The sequence below is a fragment of the Geotrypetes seraphini genome, chromosome 2, assembly GCF_902459505.1.
Source record: "Geotrypetes seraphini chromosome 2, aGeoSer1.1, whole genome shotgun sequence".
Lineage (NCBI taxonomy): Eukaryota > Metazoa > Chordata > Amphibia > Gymnophiona > Dermophiidae > Geotrypetes > Geotrypetes seraphini.
The window spans coordinates 44495810-44517345 of NC_047085.1; the positions used below are offsets into that span (position 1 = coordinate 44495810).

Genomic DNA, 21536 nt, shown 5'->3' on the forward strand with positions numbered 1-21536 from the left:
CTGGTCACTCCTCTCCCTAGTCATCAAAGCATCCTTATAGCTTACGCCGTTTTGTTTGTTGTTTTTTGGTTTTTTTTTTAATTATTTGGGGTTAATTTGCCTGCAGTGGTCAGCAAAACCCAATTGACCCCTATGCATCAATACAACACACTCGTTATATTAGTCATTGATATTCTCCCGAATAGGGATGTGCATTCACTTCAAACAATAGGAAACGCAAACGCCTTTACATTCCATGGAATGACTTTTTAATTTCTATTTTTATCTTCTCTTCCTCCTCCGTATCCATTTCAGCCTTTGTAGTCTTGCTGCCTATTTCCTCAGGCCCAGCGGGCGGAAGCTAAAGCAGTCTTTTCTTCAGGGCCTTGGCTGGTAACTCCTGTCACTGAAATTAGTGTTAAATACCGGGCTCCAAATTTTAGTTGCTAAGGCAACCTGGCACCTGAGATTTTTCTGTTCTTGTCACAGAATGTGTATTTATCCAACAATTCAGCAGATAAAAAACGTTCTGCCAAAGTGTTTCCCAATCTGGAATTTTTTGGGTGAATCAAATCCTTTGTGAACAAAAATTTCTACATTCCAGAAACCTCCAAGAGATGTAGGAAAGGCATCCAATTATACTTCAAGCATGAGGAGACAGTAACTTTTATACCATATAAATTATATTTGACGAAAAGCCAGCTTGAGCAAGAATGCAGAATGCTGCAGTTGTTCAGAATCGCGCTCCCTCATATTTTCCAAACAATATCCGTTGTCTGGCTAGCTTTTTTTTTTTTTTTGTTCCTGTTGGATACATACAGTCTCTTCTTTTCACCCTTTGCTATATTTTATTTCATGCGTACCCAATAATTCAACAAACCCTTCAGTCATAAAGATCACAAAATCCAAGTCCGTATCATCACAAAGATATTTAAATAAGATGGTGTCTTTCATCATAAGGTATATGGAGACTTAAAAGATCTCCATATGTAGACTTTGGATGAGGGGCAGGAAATGGGAGATATAATGGAGATATTTATTTTGATGGCACATAAATGCAGAGGAAGAGGGCTTTTCAGTTGAAAGGAAGCTCTGGAACGAGAGGGGTCATAGAATGAAAGTGAACAAGAAAAGATTTGGGAGTAGTCTATGAAAATACTAAATTCATGGGCATCTGGTATGAGGCTCGAGAGGGCCAAAATGCGCCAAACATTACAGGCAGATTCAGGCAATAGGTGGTGGTAGAGGGAGTATGGGACCTAGCCCCTCAAAATCTCACGCTCTTCTCTATTTTATATTGGACCCTCTTATATCAGTCTTATAATCTCTAAAACTTCCTGTTTTTCTCTTCTGTTGCTTTGCCTATCCTAAGCTGGCTCTGGCTACCAGCACTACATAGGAGTTAAAATCGGAGAGCAAGTTGGGTATTCTGTTAGTATTTGGCTTGCTTGTGTAAGGATCTGACATTCACTTTTTCCAGCAGTAAGTATTTTGATAGTCCAGGGTGCTATCTTTTTGTTGTTGTTGTTTTTGTAAGGTTGTTGCTGGATGTCTCTTTAGGTCTGGAATGGTCTATATTTCACAGGGTTTGGTTACTTGCAAAGATTCCGGAAGACTGGAAGGTGGCGAATGTTACATCGATCTTCAAAAAAGTTTGAGAGGAGATCTGGGAAACTACAGACCGGTGAGTCTGACCTCATTACCAGGAAAGATGGTAGAGGCGCTGATAAAGGCAACCTTGACGGACATGGTCTGATGAGGACCAGCCAGCACAGTTTCAGCAAAGGCAGATCTTGTTTGACGAACTTACTGCATTTCTTCGAGGGAGTAAACAGACGGATAGACAAAGGCGACCCGGTCTACATTTGTATATCTGGATTTTCAGAAGGCGTTTGACAAGGTTCCACATGAACGACTACTTCGGAAAATTGCGAGCCATGGAATCGAGGGTGACATACTCACGTGGATTAAAAACTGGCTGGAACATAGGAAACAGAGTGGGGAAGAGGTAAATGGACAATACTCGGACTGGAAGAGCACCACCAATGGGGTGCCGCAGGGCTCGGTGCTTGGACCCGTGCTCTTCAACATCCTATATAAATGATCTGGACATTGGTACGATGAGTGAGGTGATTAAATTTGCGGACGATACGAAGTTATTCAGAGTAGTGAAGATACAGGGGGATTGCAAAGATCTGCAAAATGACATAATCAAGCTCGAGAAATGGGAATCGACATGGCAAATGAGGTTCAACGTGGACAAGTGTAAAGTGATGCATGTCGGTAACAAATCTCATGCACGAATACAGGATGTCCGGGGCGGTACTTGGAGAGACCTCCCAAGAAAGAGACGGTGGCGAAGAGGGCAAACAGAATTCTAGGAATGATAAAGAAGATCACGAACAGATGGAGAAGGTTATCATGTCTCTGTACCGGGCCATGGTGCGCCTTCACTTGGAGTACTGCGTCCAGCACTGGCCGCCATACATAAAGAAGGACATGGTACTATTCGAAAGGGTATTGAAAAGAGTGACTAAAATGGTTTAAGGAGCTGGAAGAGTTGCCGTACAGCGAAAGATTAGAGAAACTAGGCCTCTTCTCCCTTGAACAGAGGAGATTGAGAGGGGACATGATCTAAACATTCAAGGTACTGAAGGGAATAGACTTAGTAGATAAAGACAGGTTGTTCACCCTCTCCAAGGTAGGGAGATCGAGAGGGCACTCCCTAAAATTGAAAGGGATAGATTCCGTACAAACGTAAGGAAGTTCTTCTTTACCCAGAGAGTGGTAGAAAACTGGAACGCTCTTCCAGAGTCTGTTATAGGGGAATACACCCTCCAGGGATTCAAGACAAAGTTGGACAAGTTCCTGCTAAACTGGAACGTACGCAGGTGAGGCTGGACTCATTTAGAGCACTGGTCTTTGACCTAGGGGCTGCCGCATGAGCGGACTGCTGGGCACAATGGGCCACTGGTCTGACCCAGCAGCTGCAATTCTTATGTTCTTATGTTATTGAGGTGATTCCAGACTTTATACTTCACCTGTGTATTAATATTTTAGTGCTTGCTTTATATGCCAATAAATTAAATCAATTGGTGAAGCTAAATTAAATATTGGTTTTATTTGTCATGTAAACATGGTGTGGTGTGTTTTTTTTTTTTTTTTTTGGTGACCCATCAAAAGCGTGCTGGATTTTGGCGCGTTGACAATCCCGTGGTGACATTTACGCGCAGGACATATGCGCGCCACAGCCTCCGCTGCTTTTAAGCCTTTCTATTACTGCCATTACATTTAGAAGTCCTCTCACTCCTGTTGGGGGGGGGAGGGAACCCCCACTACACTGTAAACTCCCGAACAACGAAACTACTATTACTACTATTGTTAATTGGAAAGGAAAACGGGAGTTTTCAGTGTACTTGGGGAGGGTTCCTTCCCTCCCCCCCCCCCCCACAAGGAGCGCAAGGACTTGTAAATGTAGTGGGGAGTTCTGTAGGCAAATTTATGGGTATAACTAATTAATGCAACATAAGGTCACACGCAATTCTCGTTTCTAGGATAATCCATAACTGCAATCAAGGATTCAGATTTTTGCCAACTTATATGAATACAGAGACCAAAACTATATGAAATATTTTATTATAGTTATAAAAATATAATTCACAAGGCAGCAGTAAATAGTAACTAATTATTCTTCACAATATATCTGAATACATACTTATATTTCAGCACACAATTATTACACAGTAATCACTAAGTAAATTAGTAAATATGACTAATTCTTACACACAAAGTATAACTCCTTACAATACTAAGTCCTGATATTAGCAGCAATCTATTATAGCTTATCACCAAGGGGACCTAATATTCCTATCCATAACCAATACAATTCTAGCTAGCCTAGATGAAAGAAGAGAATTCCTTTCCTCACCCTTTAGATTATGCCTCAGCAGATCCAGAAGATGAAATTCTTCTGTTTCCTCAGCGTAGCAGATGATAGAACTTCTGGTCAAAAAAGTCCGTTTGTCAAAGGAAAAGCTGTAATATATATTAGCTAGAGTTCCTTTTGTGATAGAAACCAGATCTGTTTCAAACGACAGTCCCGCGTCTTCACTCTCGTCCGAGAGCAGGTCATATAAGGCAACTTTTATCAGTTTTTATTGTTGCGGTGTAGTGTACAGAGACACCTAAGTTTAGATCCGAGCTCCCTCGCATCCAAACATAGTCTTATTCTCCTCAAACACATTTTTCTTTAGGTCATGTCAAATGACCCTCCAGGACCAATCAAAGCAGAACAGCAAGAATGAATAGCCTTTTCTTGTGCAGAGGTCTTGGAAGGTGCCATAGATGATGAGCACAGAAACACAGATCATAGCATAGTTCATAACTCCTCCAGGTTCACAGGAGCTGGGCATGTATGAATAGGCAGATGTCCTTGACTGGAAACACATAGTTCTTGTAAACACATCCAGAATGCATCGGGCAGCAACGATGGTTCATGCTTGTTTGACATAAGTGAGGCCTAAACTTAAGTGTGAGGCTGGAATCGCCCCTACAGTTCCCCCAACATACACCCTCACAGCGCTAACAGAAAACCGTACAAGCTGTGGAAGCAGCAGTGCACATATGTCCTGCGGGAAAATGTCGCTGTGGGATTGTCAGCGCCAAAGACAAGGAGGAAATAGTCATAGCGTGCATTGAGACATTGGTAAATTGTGCAGATGACAACTGGCGGGAGCTGTGCATCTGCACCTGCCCAGCCCCATTCCTTCATGTTCTGACCTTTTGTTTCAGCCTTTCAAACGCACAAGTCGCAGAAAAGGTGGTAGATGTGTGCAATAGCAACAGTGTTGCAATTTTGGACAGGGACTAAACCCAAAGCGGAACACATTTTTACCTCATCTTTCAAAATGGTCTTCCTAAATATTGGTGGGAGCCATGAGCTTAAATCAATCCTAAATATTGGCCATGCTTCATTTAAAGTTCTGACCCTGGAAATTGTTCTCCCTAGGTCCCCCCATCCCTCCTTTATTTGTTTTTATCATCTTAACAGTAGATTTTTGGGTGTGTCCCCCCCCCCCTTTTTATTTTTTTTTTTTAGTGCTGTCTTTCAATAATGATGAAACTTGATTACATTGTGATCACACTTGCACTATACCTAGTGCAAGGGATAATGGTGGTGGGGCTTTAGGTATCAGTAAGGACAAGTTTTTAAAGTAGTTTACCTGGTCCATTCCAGTACCATCTGCTTCATGGACCAGTCATTTCATGGCATCCTGAAACTTTGTATTCTTAAAATTATTTCTACTTGGATGACTCTCCAGCTTGCCTGTCTTTCCCCCCCCCCCTCCCCCCCCCCCCCCGCAGAACACCTTGTTGACAGTCTTTGCCTGGTTAAGTTCAAAATTCTCATCTTGCTGTACAAAAGTGGTTTTGTACCTGAGGTGGACTGGAGGTTTTTTGCTGACAGGGTTGCCAAGGTCCTACCAGTCAACCATAGTGCTGTTGTTCCCTGTCTCTTTATTATTATTATTTTTTTATTTTTATTATTATTACTAATAAATCATTTCTGCAGTGCTGCACATTAGGGTAGAATGCGGCGGCTTACCTTCATCCGCCAACCTCTGCCTTAAGAAGTGAGAGGAGGAAAGGAAACAGCAGCAATGTATTTAGCTGATAGGGCTTTGGCTTCCCCACCAACAAAGGTAAAGAGGTATTGCAGTTCTGGAGGGGGCCCTGGCCCAGCTCCCCACAGCCCCTCCCCCACCCTAAGGCTATGCCACGTTTCTGTACTCCCAACTATTTTAATGACTCGTTCCTTCCCTACACCACTGATGCCCAAATCTAGGGATACCAGATGTCTGGGGAAAACCGGACATGTCCTTTTAGAGGACTGTCCGGGTGCCCGGAGGGGTTTCCTAAAACCTGGCAGTTTGTCTGAGTTTTGGAAGTTCCCGACCTCGGGGCTGTCTCTGGAGGGCGTCTCTGCATGTGCGGACGTTGACGAAATGATGTCATAGGCATGCGTGCACGAATGCGACATTGTGTCAACATCTGCGTACACAGATGCGGTCCTGAGCTCAGGGGAGGTTTGTGTGGGGATGAGGCTGGGGTGTGACCAGGAAATCTGGCAACCCTACCCAAACATAGTCCTGGAGGGCCCCCCTAGCTAGTCATTTTCAGGATCAATGGATATTTGAGAGCGAGCTGCATGAAGTGGAGGCAATGCATGCAAATCTCTCGTACAAATAACTATTGTGGAAATCCTAACAATCTGACTGGCTGGGGGGGGTCTCGCCAGGACCAGGTTTGGGCATCGCTGCCCTACACCCTGATCTGTAAGCTATGATCTTCACAACAAGCATTTACTTCAACTTCTCCCTTCTATCTTACCACTGGTATTTCCTGTGACACTTTTTTTTTTTTTTTTACTATCTAGGACCCAAACTATGAAACTCGTTGCCACAAGGCATCGGGCGGGAATGATCATACACTTAAGTTCAAAAAGCTAATTAAAACTAGGCTTGTCCAACAATCTTCAGTTCTGGCAAATAGTCTTTCATTATCTGCTCTTCCTCCTTCACCTTTTACTATTGGCCAGACACTGAGACCTCCGTCTTTCCTCTTCCCTCTTCCCTCTACCCTCTACTTTTTCCTCTATTACATTACATTACATTACTGATTTCTATTGCAGTTCTGGGCGGATTACAAAAGAGACTTCTGGACTTTTCCAGAAGAGTTACAAGAAGAAGAACATTTCCAGAAGAGTTACAAGAAGAATGGTGTAGTATAGTTTAGGGAATGGGATATGGCAAAAGGATTGGGCTATTCCAGTGGATATAAAATTTGGGATGCTGTACAGATAGGATATAGTGCAGTTTCAGTATATATGCAGTTAGGGAAGCAGTTGACAAGCTTGGGCTTTGAGGAGAAGGGTAACTGGTGAGGAAGAGAGGATTCCTACTGTTATTCCTACTGTTCTCCTCTTCACATTTATTTCTATATTTAATTAGCTTGCGAACTGCCTGGAAGCAAAAACTTGAGGAGGGGGGGGGGAACTTTTATATGAAAAAATATACCTAATATCCCTTGCTTGTCCAATGAGACCTTTACCAAACCAATATAGGGGTAATTGGAATCTGTTATTGTGCTAGCGTCCCTAATTCCTGTTAGGAGTCTACCACCGTCCCTCCTAGTGTAAATTCTGCATGCTCCTTCCCATCATGAAACAAGACTGTTAAAAATGTTTTCTGTCTTTTGCTTTGCAGATGCATTGTGAGAGGTTTATATGTATCCTAAGAATACTCGGATCCACACTTTTTGGAGTCTCTCTCCTGCTTGGAATCACAGCTGCTTACATTGTTGGCTATCAGTTTATTCAGACGGACAACTACTATTTTTCTTTTGGACTCTATGGTGCTATCTTGGCACTGCACCTCATCATCCAAAGTCTATTTGCCTTTTTAGAACACAGGAAAATGAAGAGATCGCTGGAAACCCCAATAAAATTGAACAAGACGGTTGCCCTTTGCATTGCTGCCTATCAAGAAGATCCAGACTACTTAAGGAAATGTTTGCTTTCTGTGAAGAGGCTAACGTATCCTGGAGTTAAAGTAATCATGGTTATTGATGGCAATTCAGAAGATGACCTTTATATGATGGACACTTTCAGTGATATCATGGGTAGAGACAAATCAGCTACTTATATATGGAAGAACAATTTTCATGCTACAGGTCCAGATGAGACCGAGGAGTCGCATAAAGAGAGCATGGAACGCGTAACTCAACTGGTCCTCTCGAACAAATCTGTTTGCATCATGCAGAAATGGGGTGGAAAAAGAGAAGTAATGTACACGGCATTCAAAGCGCTGGGGAGAAGTGTGGATTACGTGCAGGTACAGTAGCTATTTTGAGTTCTTGATGTGTGCCAGTGCAAATAAATGCTACATAAGAGACTTATGGCATTTCATGCAGTACTTTTTAAAGACTATCCTAGCTCCTTTTTCCAAAACAGTGGGTGCTTTCAGAAATCATGCTATGTGTTTTAACTAGTTGGAAAGTTCTCTTTCTTTAAAACCCTAAGATTAACTGTACAGGTAGATGCATACTGGCAGTGAGACAGATGAATATTAACGTGAAATCCCATGCACATCAACAGAATGAAGGAGGCCATGTTTTTTTTAAGAACTAAGGAAGTTTTGTGGGGTGGTTGTTTTTTTTTTAATATTTCATGATTTCAGGAATTCATATCAAACTAAATTTTTCAGAAGAATAAAGCGTATAAGACACATGTTGCAAACAGATACAGATCATGCTATAGTAAGGATTTGATACACTGCCTTACAACCAAAGTAGTTTGTTTTTATTATATGCAGGTAATTTCTCTGTCCCTCTTAGACACTGAGCCTACTAGGTTCTTTCTACTAGGTTCTTTCTAACAGATTTAGCATGCCCTAAATGCCATGCAGCCAAGTGGCATATAATGGACTGCACGGCATTTAGCACGTGCTAATTGTTTGTGGACTAAATCTTAGTGTGTGCCTTAGTAAAAAGATCCTAGGTTTTTGCACTTTGGGAAATATGTAGGGTTAAATGACTTGCTCGGTCACAAGTTGTAGTGGGAATAAAACCCAGGTTCTCAAGCAAGTGATTCCCAAGTCGGTCCTGGAGTATCCCCTTGCAAGTCTTTTTTTTTTTTTTTTTTTTAGGATATCCACAATGAATTTGCATGAGATTTCATTTGCATAAATTGCCTCCATTGTATGTAAATGTTTCATGCATATTCATTGTAGGTAATCTGAAAACCTGGCAATGGGACCAACTTGGGGAACATTGTGTTAGGCTTTATTTTTTTTGCAAAATTCCTCGGCCACAGAAATGGCTGAATAGCTGACAATATTTTGACTTGGGGGGCACCTGAATAATGACTCCTGTGCTCATGCACTCTTTTGAATAGGAACTTTTGGCTAGGGTTACCAGATTTTCCATTTGGAAAATCTGGACCCATTAGACCCACCCCCAGGCCTGCCCAGTTCCATCCAGTCCCGCCCCCAAATCCACCCTAGCCACGCCCTCTGCTGCCTGGTTGGGCAGGAGGGCATCTGCGCATGTGATGCGATGACATCATGCGCATGACGCCATTGTGTTGCCCTCCTACCCGTCTAGACCCCTGGACATGTACAGGGAAATCTGGAGTCTGGTAACCCTAACCTTGGTGAATATTGAATGTGAAATGTAAACCGCTTAGTCTATGAGCGGTGTATATATACCAAAAATAAAATGTGAAACCCTTTTTATAAAATCAACATGCTTCATCCTCCTTAGAATGCTTTCTAAGCCAGTTATAATAAACTTCAAAAAGATTGCAAAGGAAGTTTTTAGATGCACATTGTACTGAGCATTTCTGAAGCATTAGTGTTCTTGGTTGCTGTCTAACAGCTGCAGCCATATGATTAGAAAATATGCACTTTGTTTTTTTGAAAGTTTATACACTTGTGTTTTTTTCTCTTTGCATTTGTATTCCATCTTTAGAAACATCTGTTTTTAAGGTCTCTTTGGAAACTGACGATCTCAAAAATGTTTCATTTTGTGAAAAAAAAGAAGGCACTCCAGGCCTCAAAATCCCTTATTCCCACAATGAAAAGTAATTATATTTTTGAGTATGGGTGGAAATGGGCTTTAAACTAAGGCAAGATGCTTAGGCCAGCGGAGGGAAGTCTCTTCACCCTTGTACAAGAAAAATAAGGCATGCAATGTAAAGCAACAGTGTTTGAAAACTAGTAGCTGGAAACTATTGTCTTTCCGATTTTTAATTTCATAGGAAAGCGAGTTCATTGGTGTAACATAAATTTGAGTAGGTGCAAAATCCAATTTAATATGTTAATCTAGGAAGTGATATGTTCATAAACTGTTTATGAACTAAATTTGTTCTAAAATGAATATACAGTGTAAAAACTGTCAAAGTGCCAGAGCATGAAATAAAGACCTTTTGACTACTGATTCCATAGATTTTAAAGCTGGTTAAATGTCTGGGTAGCAGCACCAGCTACTTGGATAGCTAACATCACCAGGTCTAGCCAAATGATATTCTGTCCGACCACCTTGGCATTATCTGGGTGGTGCTGGTGTGAAACTTAAGGCAGACCCGGAAGTAATCGGGAAAACTATGGCAAGTTAGCCAATAGCTGTCCTAACTTGACTGAGTATTTATCAAATGCTGGTGCTCGGTAGTGTAGCGAGGCTGGGAGGTGTCCAGGGCAGTGGTGTGCACACCCCCTCCCGCCGTGTACACTCCCTTTCCCTTCCCCGGTGCAAGCAGCATCTCTAACTTGCTGCCCGCGCCACCATCAGTTCTCCTGATGTTGCAGGCCTTCCTTGTTGCAGGCCCTGGAAGTGACGTTGGAGGGGAGCGCCAAGGCCAGAGTGAGGAGCAGGTTGGAGCCGCTGCTCACATCGGGGAAAAGAGTTAAGAGGTATGGTGGGGATGGAGTAGGAAGGTGCAGGAGGTTGAGGGGAGGAGGTGCTGCCACCCTCACCCCTTACTATGCCACTGCTGGCGCTTAATACTAGCACCATCTAGATAACATCCAGAAGCCACCAAATAGTTATTCAGCACTGGGTCCAGGCACAGCCTGGCAAATGAATATTAAGGTATTAAAATAAAAGTTAGTTCTATCCACATTTCTAAAGGTATCTTCCAACTATCGGTCGTAGAAGGAAAGGCATTGCCTCGGCACCCTGAGGTTGTGAGTTTGATCCCAGCCTGCTCCTCGTGACTCTGGGCAAGTCGCTTAACCCCTCCACTGCCCCAGATCCCACAGTGATTGTGAACCTGCCAGAACAGAAAGGGGAAATACTAGAGTGCCCGATTACTATTCAAAGCATTGTAAACTGTTTTGGGTGAATCTCTTAATGAAAAGGCAGTTAATAGATCCAAATTTAATAAATAATAGGTACAAAAGACTTTGGAACTTAGGCTTATGATTGCTTCCATTTGCTCTCTGGGATTCTCTTCTGTTTTCTCCAGTCTTACCAGCTTCTCATGACAGGAGGGGGAGAGGGAACTGGATTAGAAACTGTGTAGTTGTCTATTCTAGCTCCAGTCCTTCCTCCTGGTCATGCACCAAAGGCTAAACCTTTGGGAGCAAAGCTGAAAACTAGGAACTCTGGTCCTAAGCATGGCTACTTTTAACTACCTCTGGGGCCCTGGGCAAACTTTTGTGACTGGGTCCCTCTCTCCCCTGCTGAAATCCAATGTGGCATAAATAAAGGCGTGGAGCTGCAGTCTAGGTCATACCACTGATGAATATACTGGATGTAGCAGGACTGAATAGGGAGGGGGAGGAAGTAAGGTAGCTGTTGAGCTACAAGAAGGGAGGGGAGGGTATTCTCATGCAGCATTTGGGGTATAAATTTGGCACAATGGTGAAGGAACTGAGGCCTGAGGAAGGGCTGCTGGCTACTTTTATTGACATACAATGCCATCGCATGAACTTCAAAATGAATTTCTGTATCATGGCATTTGCCTTTTTTTTTGTTGTTTGTTTAAGGACTCCATTCCTTCAGGTACTTGCTAATATAAAAATATGCATCAACGGAAACAATTGAACTATATTTAAAGACCCCTCGAGTAGAAATGTCTTAATTTTAAACCTGATTACACAACTTGTTGCAAGAAAACCACCTCAACATGGATGCTGCAAAAATTCCAAACAGGAAGAAATTTTTGTTTTCACTCAGAGAATAGGTTGTGGTAAGAGCGGATAACGTAGCTGGTATTAAGAAAGGTTTGGACAAGTTCCTGGAGGAAAAGTCAATAGTCTGTTATTGAGAGACACGGGGGAAGCCACTGTTTGCCCTGAATCGGTAGCATGGAATGTTGCTACTCCTTGGGTTTTGGCCAGGTACTAGTGACCTGGATTGGCCACCGTGAGAACGGGCTACTGGGCTTGATGGACCATTGGTCTGACCCAGTACAGCTATTATGTTCCTATTTTTACTGTAATGTCACCAAGAGCCCACAATTCCTCTATTTCAAAAGACTACCAGTATGCACAAAACTTGTGCAAAAACATATTTTAAAATCTTACCATAGCGTAACAGCACTAACTCCCAGAATTCAGAGGAACAAACTTAATCCATGAAAAGGCAGCATTGTGACTACGGTATTACACTGGGCCCTAAGACTCCAATAGACCACCTAGTGGGGGAACCCCCCTCCCCCCCTGAAAAATGGGACAGCCACATTTTCTACACAAAAGCTACATGCTGGTGGAACACTGCACCTTGGGTCCCAAGCACAAAACCCAGACAGACCCTCAGCAGCTTCATCGCTACTTCTGCTGTCCTGTTGAGAATGAATTGATGGTAGAAGCAGTGGTGTGGCTGAGAAACATTTTTGCTGGCTCTCCCATGTGGCAGCAGAACTGTACCATTGTCTTGATTCCGCAGACTTGGAATACCTAAGCTCCCAGCTATGTGTATGGAGGCAGGCAGTCAGCTTGCCGGTTTCAAGATCTGCCAGCGGTTGGCTTCGCTTGACTAAGCCTTTAGGCTGTTTTGAGCTCTAGTTTGCCAACTGAGCGGCATTTCAAGTCTTATTTCTATCCAGACAATCCAGTGATTAGCACCAGGACTCGCAGCTGGCAAGGTCTGAAGTCTCATGCTATTAAGTTTAACTAGGTGCTGCTTCTGTGTGACAATTTTTTATAGAAGGAAAAAAATAAAAAAAGCAAAGCAAAAATTTAAATCAAGACAGCTGTTTTGAGACTTGCCTCTGTTTCTGTCCTTATCCTCATCGCATTGTAACAATTCTGAACATACGCCTGAATTTTATAAATGGCGCTTTGCATTACAAGCGCAAATTTTGGTCACATGCCCAATATACATGCATAACTTGATTGAATAATGAGCCAATTAGCGCTGATTGACTTAACTTTTTAACAAGCAATTAGCATTCATTGGATTTCACTTAAATGTTTAAATACTTGAAAGGTATTAATATAGAACCAAATCTTTCCCAAAGAAGGGAACATGGTGAAACAACTGTATCGTAGCTCCCCTATCCCTTCTGTTCTCTAGAGTATAAGTATTCAGGTCTTCCAGCCTCTCTTATCGTACATCTCTTGGCGCAAACCTAGGGTTGCCAGATCTCCTCTTTAAAAAAGAAAAAAAGAAAAAAAAAGAGAGGACACCTGCCCCTGCCCCATTCTGTTCCCAGCCCCGCCTCCACACGAACTTCCTCGAGCTCAGGGCCACATCTGTAAGGCCTCTCTGCATGTGCAGAAGTTGATGCGTTGACATGTGCAGTGGCCCTCTCCCACTGAGCTTGGGGACTTCCAAAACCCGGACAAACTGCCGGGTTTCAGAAATCCCTCTGGGCACCCGGACCGTCCTCCTAAAAAGAGGACAAGACCGGGTTTTCCCGGACATCTGAGAACCCTACGCAAACCCCCTATCATTTTCATCGCCTTCCTCTGGACTTCAAAGTCTTCTAATATCCTTAGCCTGATAAGCCTCCAAAACCGAACACAGCACTCCCAAGTGGGACCTCACCACCTCCCTTTCTTTTGCTGGTTACAGCCTAGCGTCCTTCTGGCTTCAGCCACAGTCTTGTCAGAAGGATGCTAGGCTGTATAGAGACAGGTGTAACAACAGAGGAAAAGGAGGTATTGATGCCCCTGTACAAGTTTGTCAGTGAGGCCCTACTTGGAGTATTGTGTTCAGTTTTGGAGGCCATTATCTGGCTAAGGATATAAGAAAAGATTAAGACTTGAAGCAGGCCAGAGCAAGGTGATGAAAATGCGCCAAGAGACTAGAAGACCTGAATATGTATACTCTAGAGCAGTGGTTCTCAACCCTGTCCTGAAGGACCACCAGCCAGTCGGGTTTTTGAGAGAGCCCTAATGAATATGCATGGGGCAGGTTTTTTGCCTGTCACCTCCATTATATGCAAATCTGTCAGATATCCACCTTCGCATACAGTTCAAGCTTCTATTGCTGACCTAATAAGTGTATTCATTCTGCTGCCCCTCGCTATATCTCCTCTCTTCTCTCTCCTTATACACCTCCTATAGTAACTCTGTTCCTCAGATAAACTGCTCTTAGCTGTACCCTTCTCCTCCACTTCCAATTCCAGACTTCAATCCTTTCATCTAGCTGCCCCCTATGCCTGAAATAAATTACCCGAGTTTGTCTGCCAAGCCTCTTCACTTGCCTTGTTTAAAAGCAAGACTGAAAACCCACCTTTTTGATATAGCTTTCAATCCGTAACTCTGCTCCCCGCTGCCCTCCAACCTAGCCAGCAGATTTAACCATTCCCCTTAAAATTTTATCTGTTTAGATTGTAAGCTCTTTTGAACATGGACGGTCTGAGTTCAAAGAAGCGTGGATGAACACAAAGGGTCTAGAATCAGAAAATAATATTAAATATTGAACTAAGGCCAGTTACTGGGCAGACTTGCACGGTCTGTGTCTGTGTATGGCCGTTTGGTGGAGGATGGGCTGGGGAGGGCTTCAATGGCTGGGAGGGTGTAGATGGGCTGGAGTAAGTCTTAACAGAGATTTCGGCAGTTGGAACCCAAGCACAGTACCGGGTAAAGCTTTGGATTCTCGCCCAGAAATAGCTAAGAAGAAAAAAAAAAAATTTAAATTGAATCAGGTTGGGCAGACTGGATGGATCATTCGGGTCTTTATCTGCCGTCATCTACTATGTTACTATGTCTTCTTTGTGACTCGGTACAGCGCTCCATACGTCTGGTAGAACTATAGAAATAATTAGTAGTAGTATTATATGGCTAGACTGCCCCAACTTATATCTAGGTAAGACATTTTCCCTTCCCTTTCCTGCCCTCCCCCACCCCCAACTCACACACCACTGGACATAACGCTCAAGTGCATGTGCATCTTAATTGAGTAATGAACTGTTAACTCTAATTGGACACTAATAACCATTATTGCACTTAATTGGCTGTAATTATGACTTGACTGTGCATCTTGAGAAGCACTATACTGTGTAGGTGTACAACTCTAAAGGAGGTGTGGCCATGGGAGGGGCCTAGGCAATATTGTAGAATTCAGGAGATCTGCATTACCTCTTCTGTGATACCACCAGAAAAAAGATTTTTCTCAGTTACAGCTCCAACTCTTTGGAATGCACTACCGCTGTCCCTGTGGGACGAGACCTTTTATCAACGCATTAAAAAAAAACCAAAAAAACATTCTTATTTAAAGATGCCTATTATTTTTAAATCTCCATCCCATTGTATTGACCTTTTTATCTCACTATCCTATTGCAAATTGTATTTCTTCCCCCCCTCCCTCCCCCTTTCTCCTCATTTATTAGGGCTATCCCAAAAACCTGACTGGCTAGTGGTCCTCCAGGACAGGGTTGGGAACCACTGCTCTACAGCACTCTGGGCATTCAAATATATTATCATAGAATAGGTACTTCACATGCAGGATTGGGGTTCTCACATGGAGCTGTCCACACTGTGGGAGTGTGTGGCGCAGTGGTTAAAGCTACAACCTCAGGTTATGGATTCAAATCTCTCTCTGCTCCTTGTGACCCTGGGCAAGTCACTTAATCCCCTCATTGCCCCAGATACACTAGATGGAGTTTGAGCCCGCCGGGACAGATAGGGAAATATGATAAAGTACCTTAATGTAAAACCACTTAGGATATAAATGATATACAAATAAATAAATAAATAAAATAAAATATTTAAAACACAGCCCGCATAGCAACCATCTATGCAGATAACGATCCTTAGATAATTAAAAACAAAACATTACATACATAATAAAACAGAACATAGCAGATTATTAAAATAACAGCATACAATAAACAACTTACACACATACTGTACCTTAAAATAAAAAGCCAAGCAATTACAAGATTACAAAGTAACCAAATTTGAAAAGGCAAGTCGATGTATATAGAATTTCCACCTGAGGGAACCGAAGGTTAAATAACTTGTTCATGATCAAATGCAAATGTTTGTTTCATTGGGTAAAACTTTTTTTTTTTTTTTCTTGCCATCTGAAGTTGCAAAAGCCATATTTTCAGTTTACAGCAATTTGATCTTAGAGGAGTAATTCATGTTGTTTTCTTCTTCATAGGTATGTGACTCTGACACTATGCTTGATCCAGCATCATCGGTCGAGATGGTAAAAATTTTAGAAGAAGATCCTATGGTTGGAGGAGTTGGTGGAGACGTACAGGTAACGACACTGCAACAATTATCCTTATGCTAATTATACCGTCACACACATAGGATCCACCCCAAAATAGTCATCTAATTGCAACCCTCATTATCAAATCCACTCGTTAATTATATATAAGACCGCAATAAATAGCTGTTACCCATAGCATTCTGACTCTCCTTACTTAATATTGTTTTGATTTAAAATTTTATCTATCGCATATATTAAACCCCAGTAGGAAAAAAACCCAACCTTAAAATTAGTGTTTATCTCCCCCCCTAACTCCTTTCCTTTGTTTTATATCCTCTACCCTGTTTTTGTGTCTTATTAGCAAAAAAAACAAAAAAAAAACTAAGTGACAAGAAACGTACCTTTTTTTTTTTTTTTTTTTTAAATTAAACTGAGGAAGCTAACAAGCAATAGTGCCTGTGCTTTGTTTTCCAGCTTTTTAGAGATTCTTTGAGGACAAAGAAACCCAACATCTTGTGCTCTCAACTGCCTAAACTTACATGTGCCTATAAATCGACATCCTAATTACTATGGGCTCCTTTTATTAAGCCGCGCTAGCGGGGGTTAACGCCCGTGACTTTTCACCAGGCGCTAACCCCCGCACTGGCCTAAAAACTACTGCCTGCTCAAGAGCAGGCGGTAGCGGTTAGCGCGGCTGGCGTTTTTAGCGCGTTGTATTATGCGCGTTAAACCGCTAGCGTGCCTTTGTAAAAGGAGCCCTATATTTTACACAGGTTTGACAGTGGGCAGACTTGGGTCAGGCAAAGCAGAAAGGGCACCTAGGGGGATGTTCACTAAAACTGTGGCAAATATTTAATTGCAGGTTTTAATGCATAATCTTTACCATGCTAATAGTTATCTTTCAGTATCTCTTGGAACAGAGTTTTTATCTGTTTAGGTATAGATTGCATAGCTAACTTCTCATCGTAGATTATTTTTAGTTTTAATGTGCACAGAAGCTTTATGACCAGAATATTACTTCCGGGTTGTGGTTGGCATATATTTTGCAACCAAAAGGACTGGTGCTACGCTGGAATTTGAATGTGTGAATCTGGTCATATAGACAGCCGAAGGTCCATATGTGGTAGGTGCAACACTAGAGACTTAGACTATGTAAGACAAGTGGTTCCTTCCATTTTCACCTGTAACTAGTCGGTAAATGTAACCTTTGAAGTTATTGTCCTCCTCCTAATCATTTCTATAGCAGTACTGTATAAATTATATGCAGGTACCTGTCCCTAGTGGGCTCACACTCTGTGCCTTAGTAAGGGAAGGGGGGGCATTCTGCCTCAGGCGCTGTCTTGGTGGGGGTGCAGGCATCCATCCTCTTCTCTGTCCCCCACTTCCCCCATACCTCTGTAATGTTCCAGGTGCGAGCAGCAACCCCCCAAGCTGCTGTCATGCCGGCGTTGGCTCTTCCTCTGACATCACTTCCTTAGGCACAGGTCCAGGAAGCTTGGGGGTTGCTGCTTATATGGAAGCAGTGCGTACGCGGCAGGAGAAGGGGAAGGAGTGTGCGTGTGTGTGTGGGGTGGATACAGGAGAGGGGGCGCCGCTCACCCTTGCTATGCCACTGCTCACGATCTAGGTTTTGTACTTGGGACAATAGAGGGACTTGCTCAAGGTCACAAGGAGCTATAGTGGGAATTGAACCCAGTTTGCCAGGATCTAAGCTCACTGCACTAACCGTTAGGTGGCTACTCCACAACTCCTCATGCTGATTTTTATTTATTAATAGCACTTAACCAACTATAGCAGCTGAATATCTTAGACTGCATCAGCTTCAATTTTCTTCCCTTCCACACTCCTCCCATCCCTATGCAACATCTCCCTCACTCTCCCCTTCTCCTTCCTCACCCATCCCATCCCTGTACACAATGTCCTCCCTATCTCTTCCCTTCATCCATGTGTACTATCTCCTCCCTCTTTCCCTCTCCCATGATCTGCCATCTGTATTCCCCCTTCCCCCTCCAATGGTCTGGGATCTTTACCCTCTTTCCCACAGACTGGTATCTCTCTTCCTTCCCCCCCCCCTTTTTTGTCCTCCCCCCCCCTTTTTGGTCTGGCATTTCTTTCCCTTCCTCTCCCCGTGTTAGTCTGGAATCTCTCCCTCCTCTTTCCTTTCCCTGGTCTATCTCTCTCTTCTCCCCCCCCCCATCTCGCTCCTTCCCTTTCTCCTTTTCCATGGTTTGGCATCTATCTGCCCCTTCACTTTCTTCCCCTGGGCGTCTGGCAATTTTCCTTCCCTTTCTTCCCCATCCCCATGGTCCAGCATCTCATACCATCCCCATGCTATTCCTCCCCACCCCCACCGCGGGATTTGGTGCTTGATAACCGTTCTCGCAGTGCTGCTCCTTTAACTCTTCGGCTGTAAGCAGTGTGAGTGTCCAGCAATCCGGAAGCTTTCTCTCTGCTACTGCTTCCTGCCTATGCAGGGCAAGAAGCAGTAGTAGAGGAAAAGCTTCTGGGTTGCTGAAGGCAGCATGTTTACTTCACTCACGCAGCCTACGGCCCAAAAGTTAAAACTGCAGTGCTGCGAGAACGGTGAGCAAGCACCAGATCTTGTGTGTGTGTGTAGTGGCAGAGGACTCCAGATAGGTGCGCAGGCCTTGCAATGAAGATGGGGGTGGGGATGGTAGAGGACTCCAGATAGGTGCACGGGTCTTGCAATGACTGCTGTAGGGTTTCCAGATGTCCAGTTTCCCTGGACAAAAAAAGAAAAGCCACCCGGACTTCTAGAGTTCAGGGAAATCCAGACATCTGGTAACCCTAGGCTAAGGATATAAAAAGACTTGAAGCGGACCAGAGGAAGGCAAAAAAAATGGTTGGGGGTTTTGTGCAAAAAGACATAAGAAGAGACTGGAAGACCTAACCATGTATACTCTAGAGAAGGGACAGGGGTGATATGATACTAACATTTAAATACTTGAAAGCTATTACTATAGAACCAAATTTTTTCCAGAGAAGGGAAATTGGTAAAACTAGAAGGCATAAATTGAAGTTGTTGTGGGGGGGGGGAGGGGAGATTTAGGAGTAACATTAGGAAATTCTTTTTCACGGAGAGGGTGGTTGATGCCTGGAATACCCTCCTGAGAGAAATGATGGAGAGGAAAACAGTGACAGAATTCAAGAACACAGAGGATCTCTAATTAAGAACGTAATTGATATAAATTGAAGTACTAAGACCGGTACCAGGCATGATTTGTCTTATATGGACTTGGAAGGGGTTAGGGAATCCCAGCAATTTGGAACACGAGGATGGTTCTGGACAGACTTTCAGTCTGATTCCTGCAAAAGTTTGAGATGGTTTTGGATAGGCTGGAGTCAGCTTTGATGAAGTGTTCCCGCTAAGCTGCGCTGGCGTGCGCTGGCGCACAAAATATTACATCGCAGCGCACAAGTTTCTCGTCACAGCGCACACACGCGTCGCAAAGGTAAGGGGAGGCTGGGGGAGGAATCGGACGTCGGGGTGGGGGTTTGGTTTCCGACCCTGGCGGTGGAGACATCTAACCTCGGCCTGCCCCGGAACTCTTACTGCAACAGTGACTTCCTGTTCCTGCCTAGACGGGCAGCTGCTGCAGTAAGAGTTCCGGGGCAGGCCGAGGTTAGACGTCTCCACTGATGGATACAGCGCCGCCGCTATAACATTTAAAATAATAGCGATCGGGGGGGGGGAAGGTGCGGGGAAGTCCGGAGCTGCAGGGCCGGCGTTAGAGGGAGTAAGAGTTGATGGTGCTGCAGGGTCCCGCGGGGGGAGGGAGGAAGAAAAAAGAGGAACCGAAGCATGGCAATTTTGGGGGAGCAGGTGTGGGGAAGTCCCGCGATGACTCGTCTGCTGGCTCTGCTCTGGAAGAAGTAAGTTACGTCGGAGGGGGTGGACCCGGCAGACACAATCATTGCGGGACTTTGCCGCAACTCCCTGTGTCTGCCGGGCCCACCCCCTCCAACGTAACTTACTTCTTCCAGAGCAGAGCCAGCAGACGAGTCATCGTGGGCCCTTCCAGCATGCAGCTGCTGAGTCCGCTCTAGAGCAAGTACGTCAGAGTGGGGTGGATTGGCAGCAGGCAGCTACAATCATCGCGGGACCTTGCTGCATGAAGGGAGAGAAAGGAGCAGGACTGCTGGAATGGAAGAGTGGTGGAGGGAAAGAAAGGGGGCAGGGTGGTATGGAAGGGTGGTGCTGATGGAATTGATGTACAGAGAAAGGAGAGAGACATAAGGGGGAAGGATATTGGAGGGAAAGAAAGGGGGAAGATGCTGATTGAAGAGGGGTGGATGGAGGGAGAAAGGGCAGACATTGGATGGTAGTGGGGAACCTATGCTGGATGGAAGTGCAGATGGGAGAGATAAGGGAGCAAATGCCAGAAGGAAATGGGAGGAGAGAAAGAGGGGAGCAGATGCTGGATGATAAGTGGACAGAGAGAGGAGAAGGTACTAGATGGAAGGGTTGGAGAAAGAGGGTATATGATGGAAGGAGGGGATAAATAAAAGGAGGACACATGATGGGGAGAAAAGGATTGAGTTAGGGAAACACTGGAGGGGTGAGGGAAAGAGGTGGCAAGCTTTAGGTAGACAGTAAAAAAGAACATTGATGAGAGAGTAGTAAGAACATAATCTAGACAGATGCAGAAAATAAATTGAAAAGGGAAATGAGGGAAAAAAGGGAAAGGGATTGCAGAGGAGAGGTGTGGGAGAGGGAAGGAGAGGAGAGAGATGCCAGACCAATGGGGGTGAAAGGAGAGATGGAAGGGGGAGGCATACAGTTTCTGGAAGGGGCATAGAAGGAGAGAAGATGCCATATAGGGGAAAAGAGACGGCAGACAGTGGATGGAAGGAAGAGAGTTACAAGAAGATGAGGAAAGCAGAAACCACAGAAGACAAAGGTAGAAAAAAATTTCTATTTATTTATTGCTTTAGGAGACATGTGTCACTGTTTCTGTGAAGCATTGTATGCAGAGTCCAGCTTCTTGCTGGTTCAATTTAACCTTTGTCTATGGGAGGGGTTAGTTTGTGATTACATATTCCATACTAGGCGAAGGTGTGTTCTGTGTGTTCGAAAGACATAGTTTTCTGTTAGGATTGACGGTGTAGGATTGATCTGTGTTGGTCTGGCTTGTTTAGTTTTACAATGGGTGTATTGATGTACTGTTCACTGCAATATGTAAGATGCTGCCTTTTCCTAGGTGACGTGTGACGTGTGGCTTGTTACTAAAAATCATGTTTTTCGTACAGATGGGGGGGGGTGCCAAAAAATGATGGGCCCCGGGTGTTACATATGCTAGGTACACCACTGCATTATGTAAAGATACCAGAAAGCTGGAGAAGCAAAAACTTTAAGTAAATTGTTA

At 43.8% G+C, this 21536-nt stretch overlaps 1 protein-coding gene across 1 annotated transcript in view; it reads left to right on the top strand.

Annotated features, from left to right (window-relative positions):
- HAS2 (hyaluronan synthase 2) overlaps positions 1-21536 on the top strand; it is a 58769-nt gene that overhangs the window by 33131 nt on the left and 4102 nt on the right. The window contains exons 2-3 of the mRNA XM_033935199.1: positions 7245-7871; positions 16096-16197. Of these exons, the coding sequence (XP_033791090.1) occupies positions 7245-7871; positions 16096-16197 (729 nt within the window). The remainder of the gene's footprint in view (positions 1-7244; positions 7872-16095; positions 16198-21536) is intronic.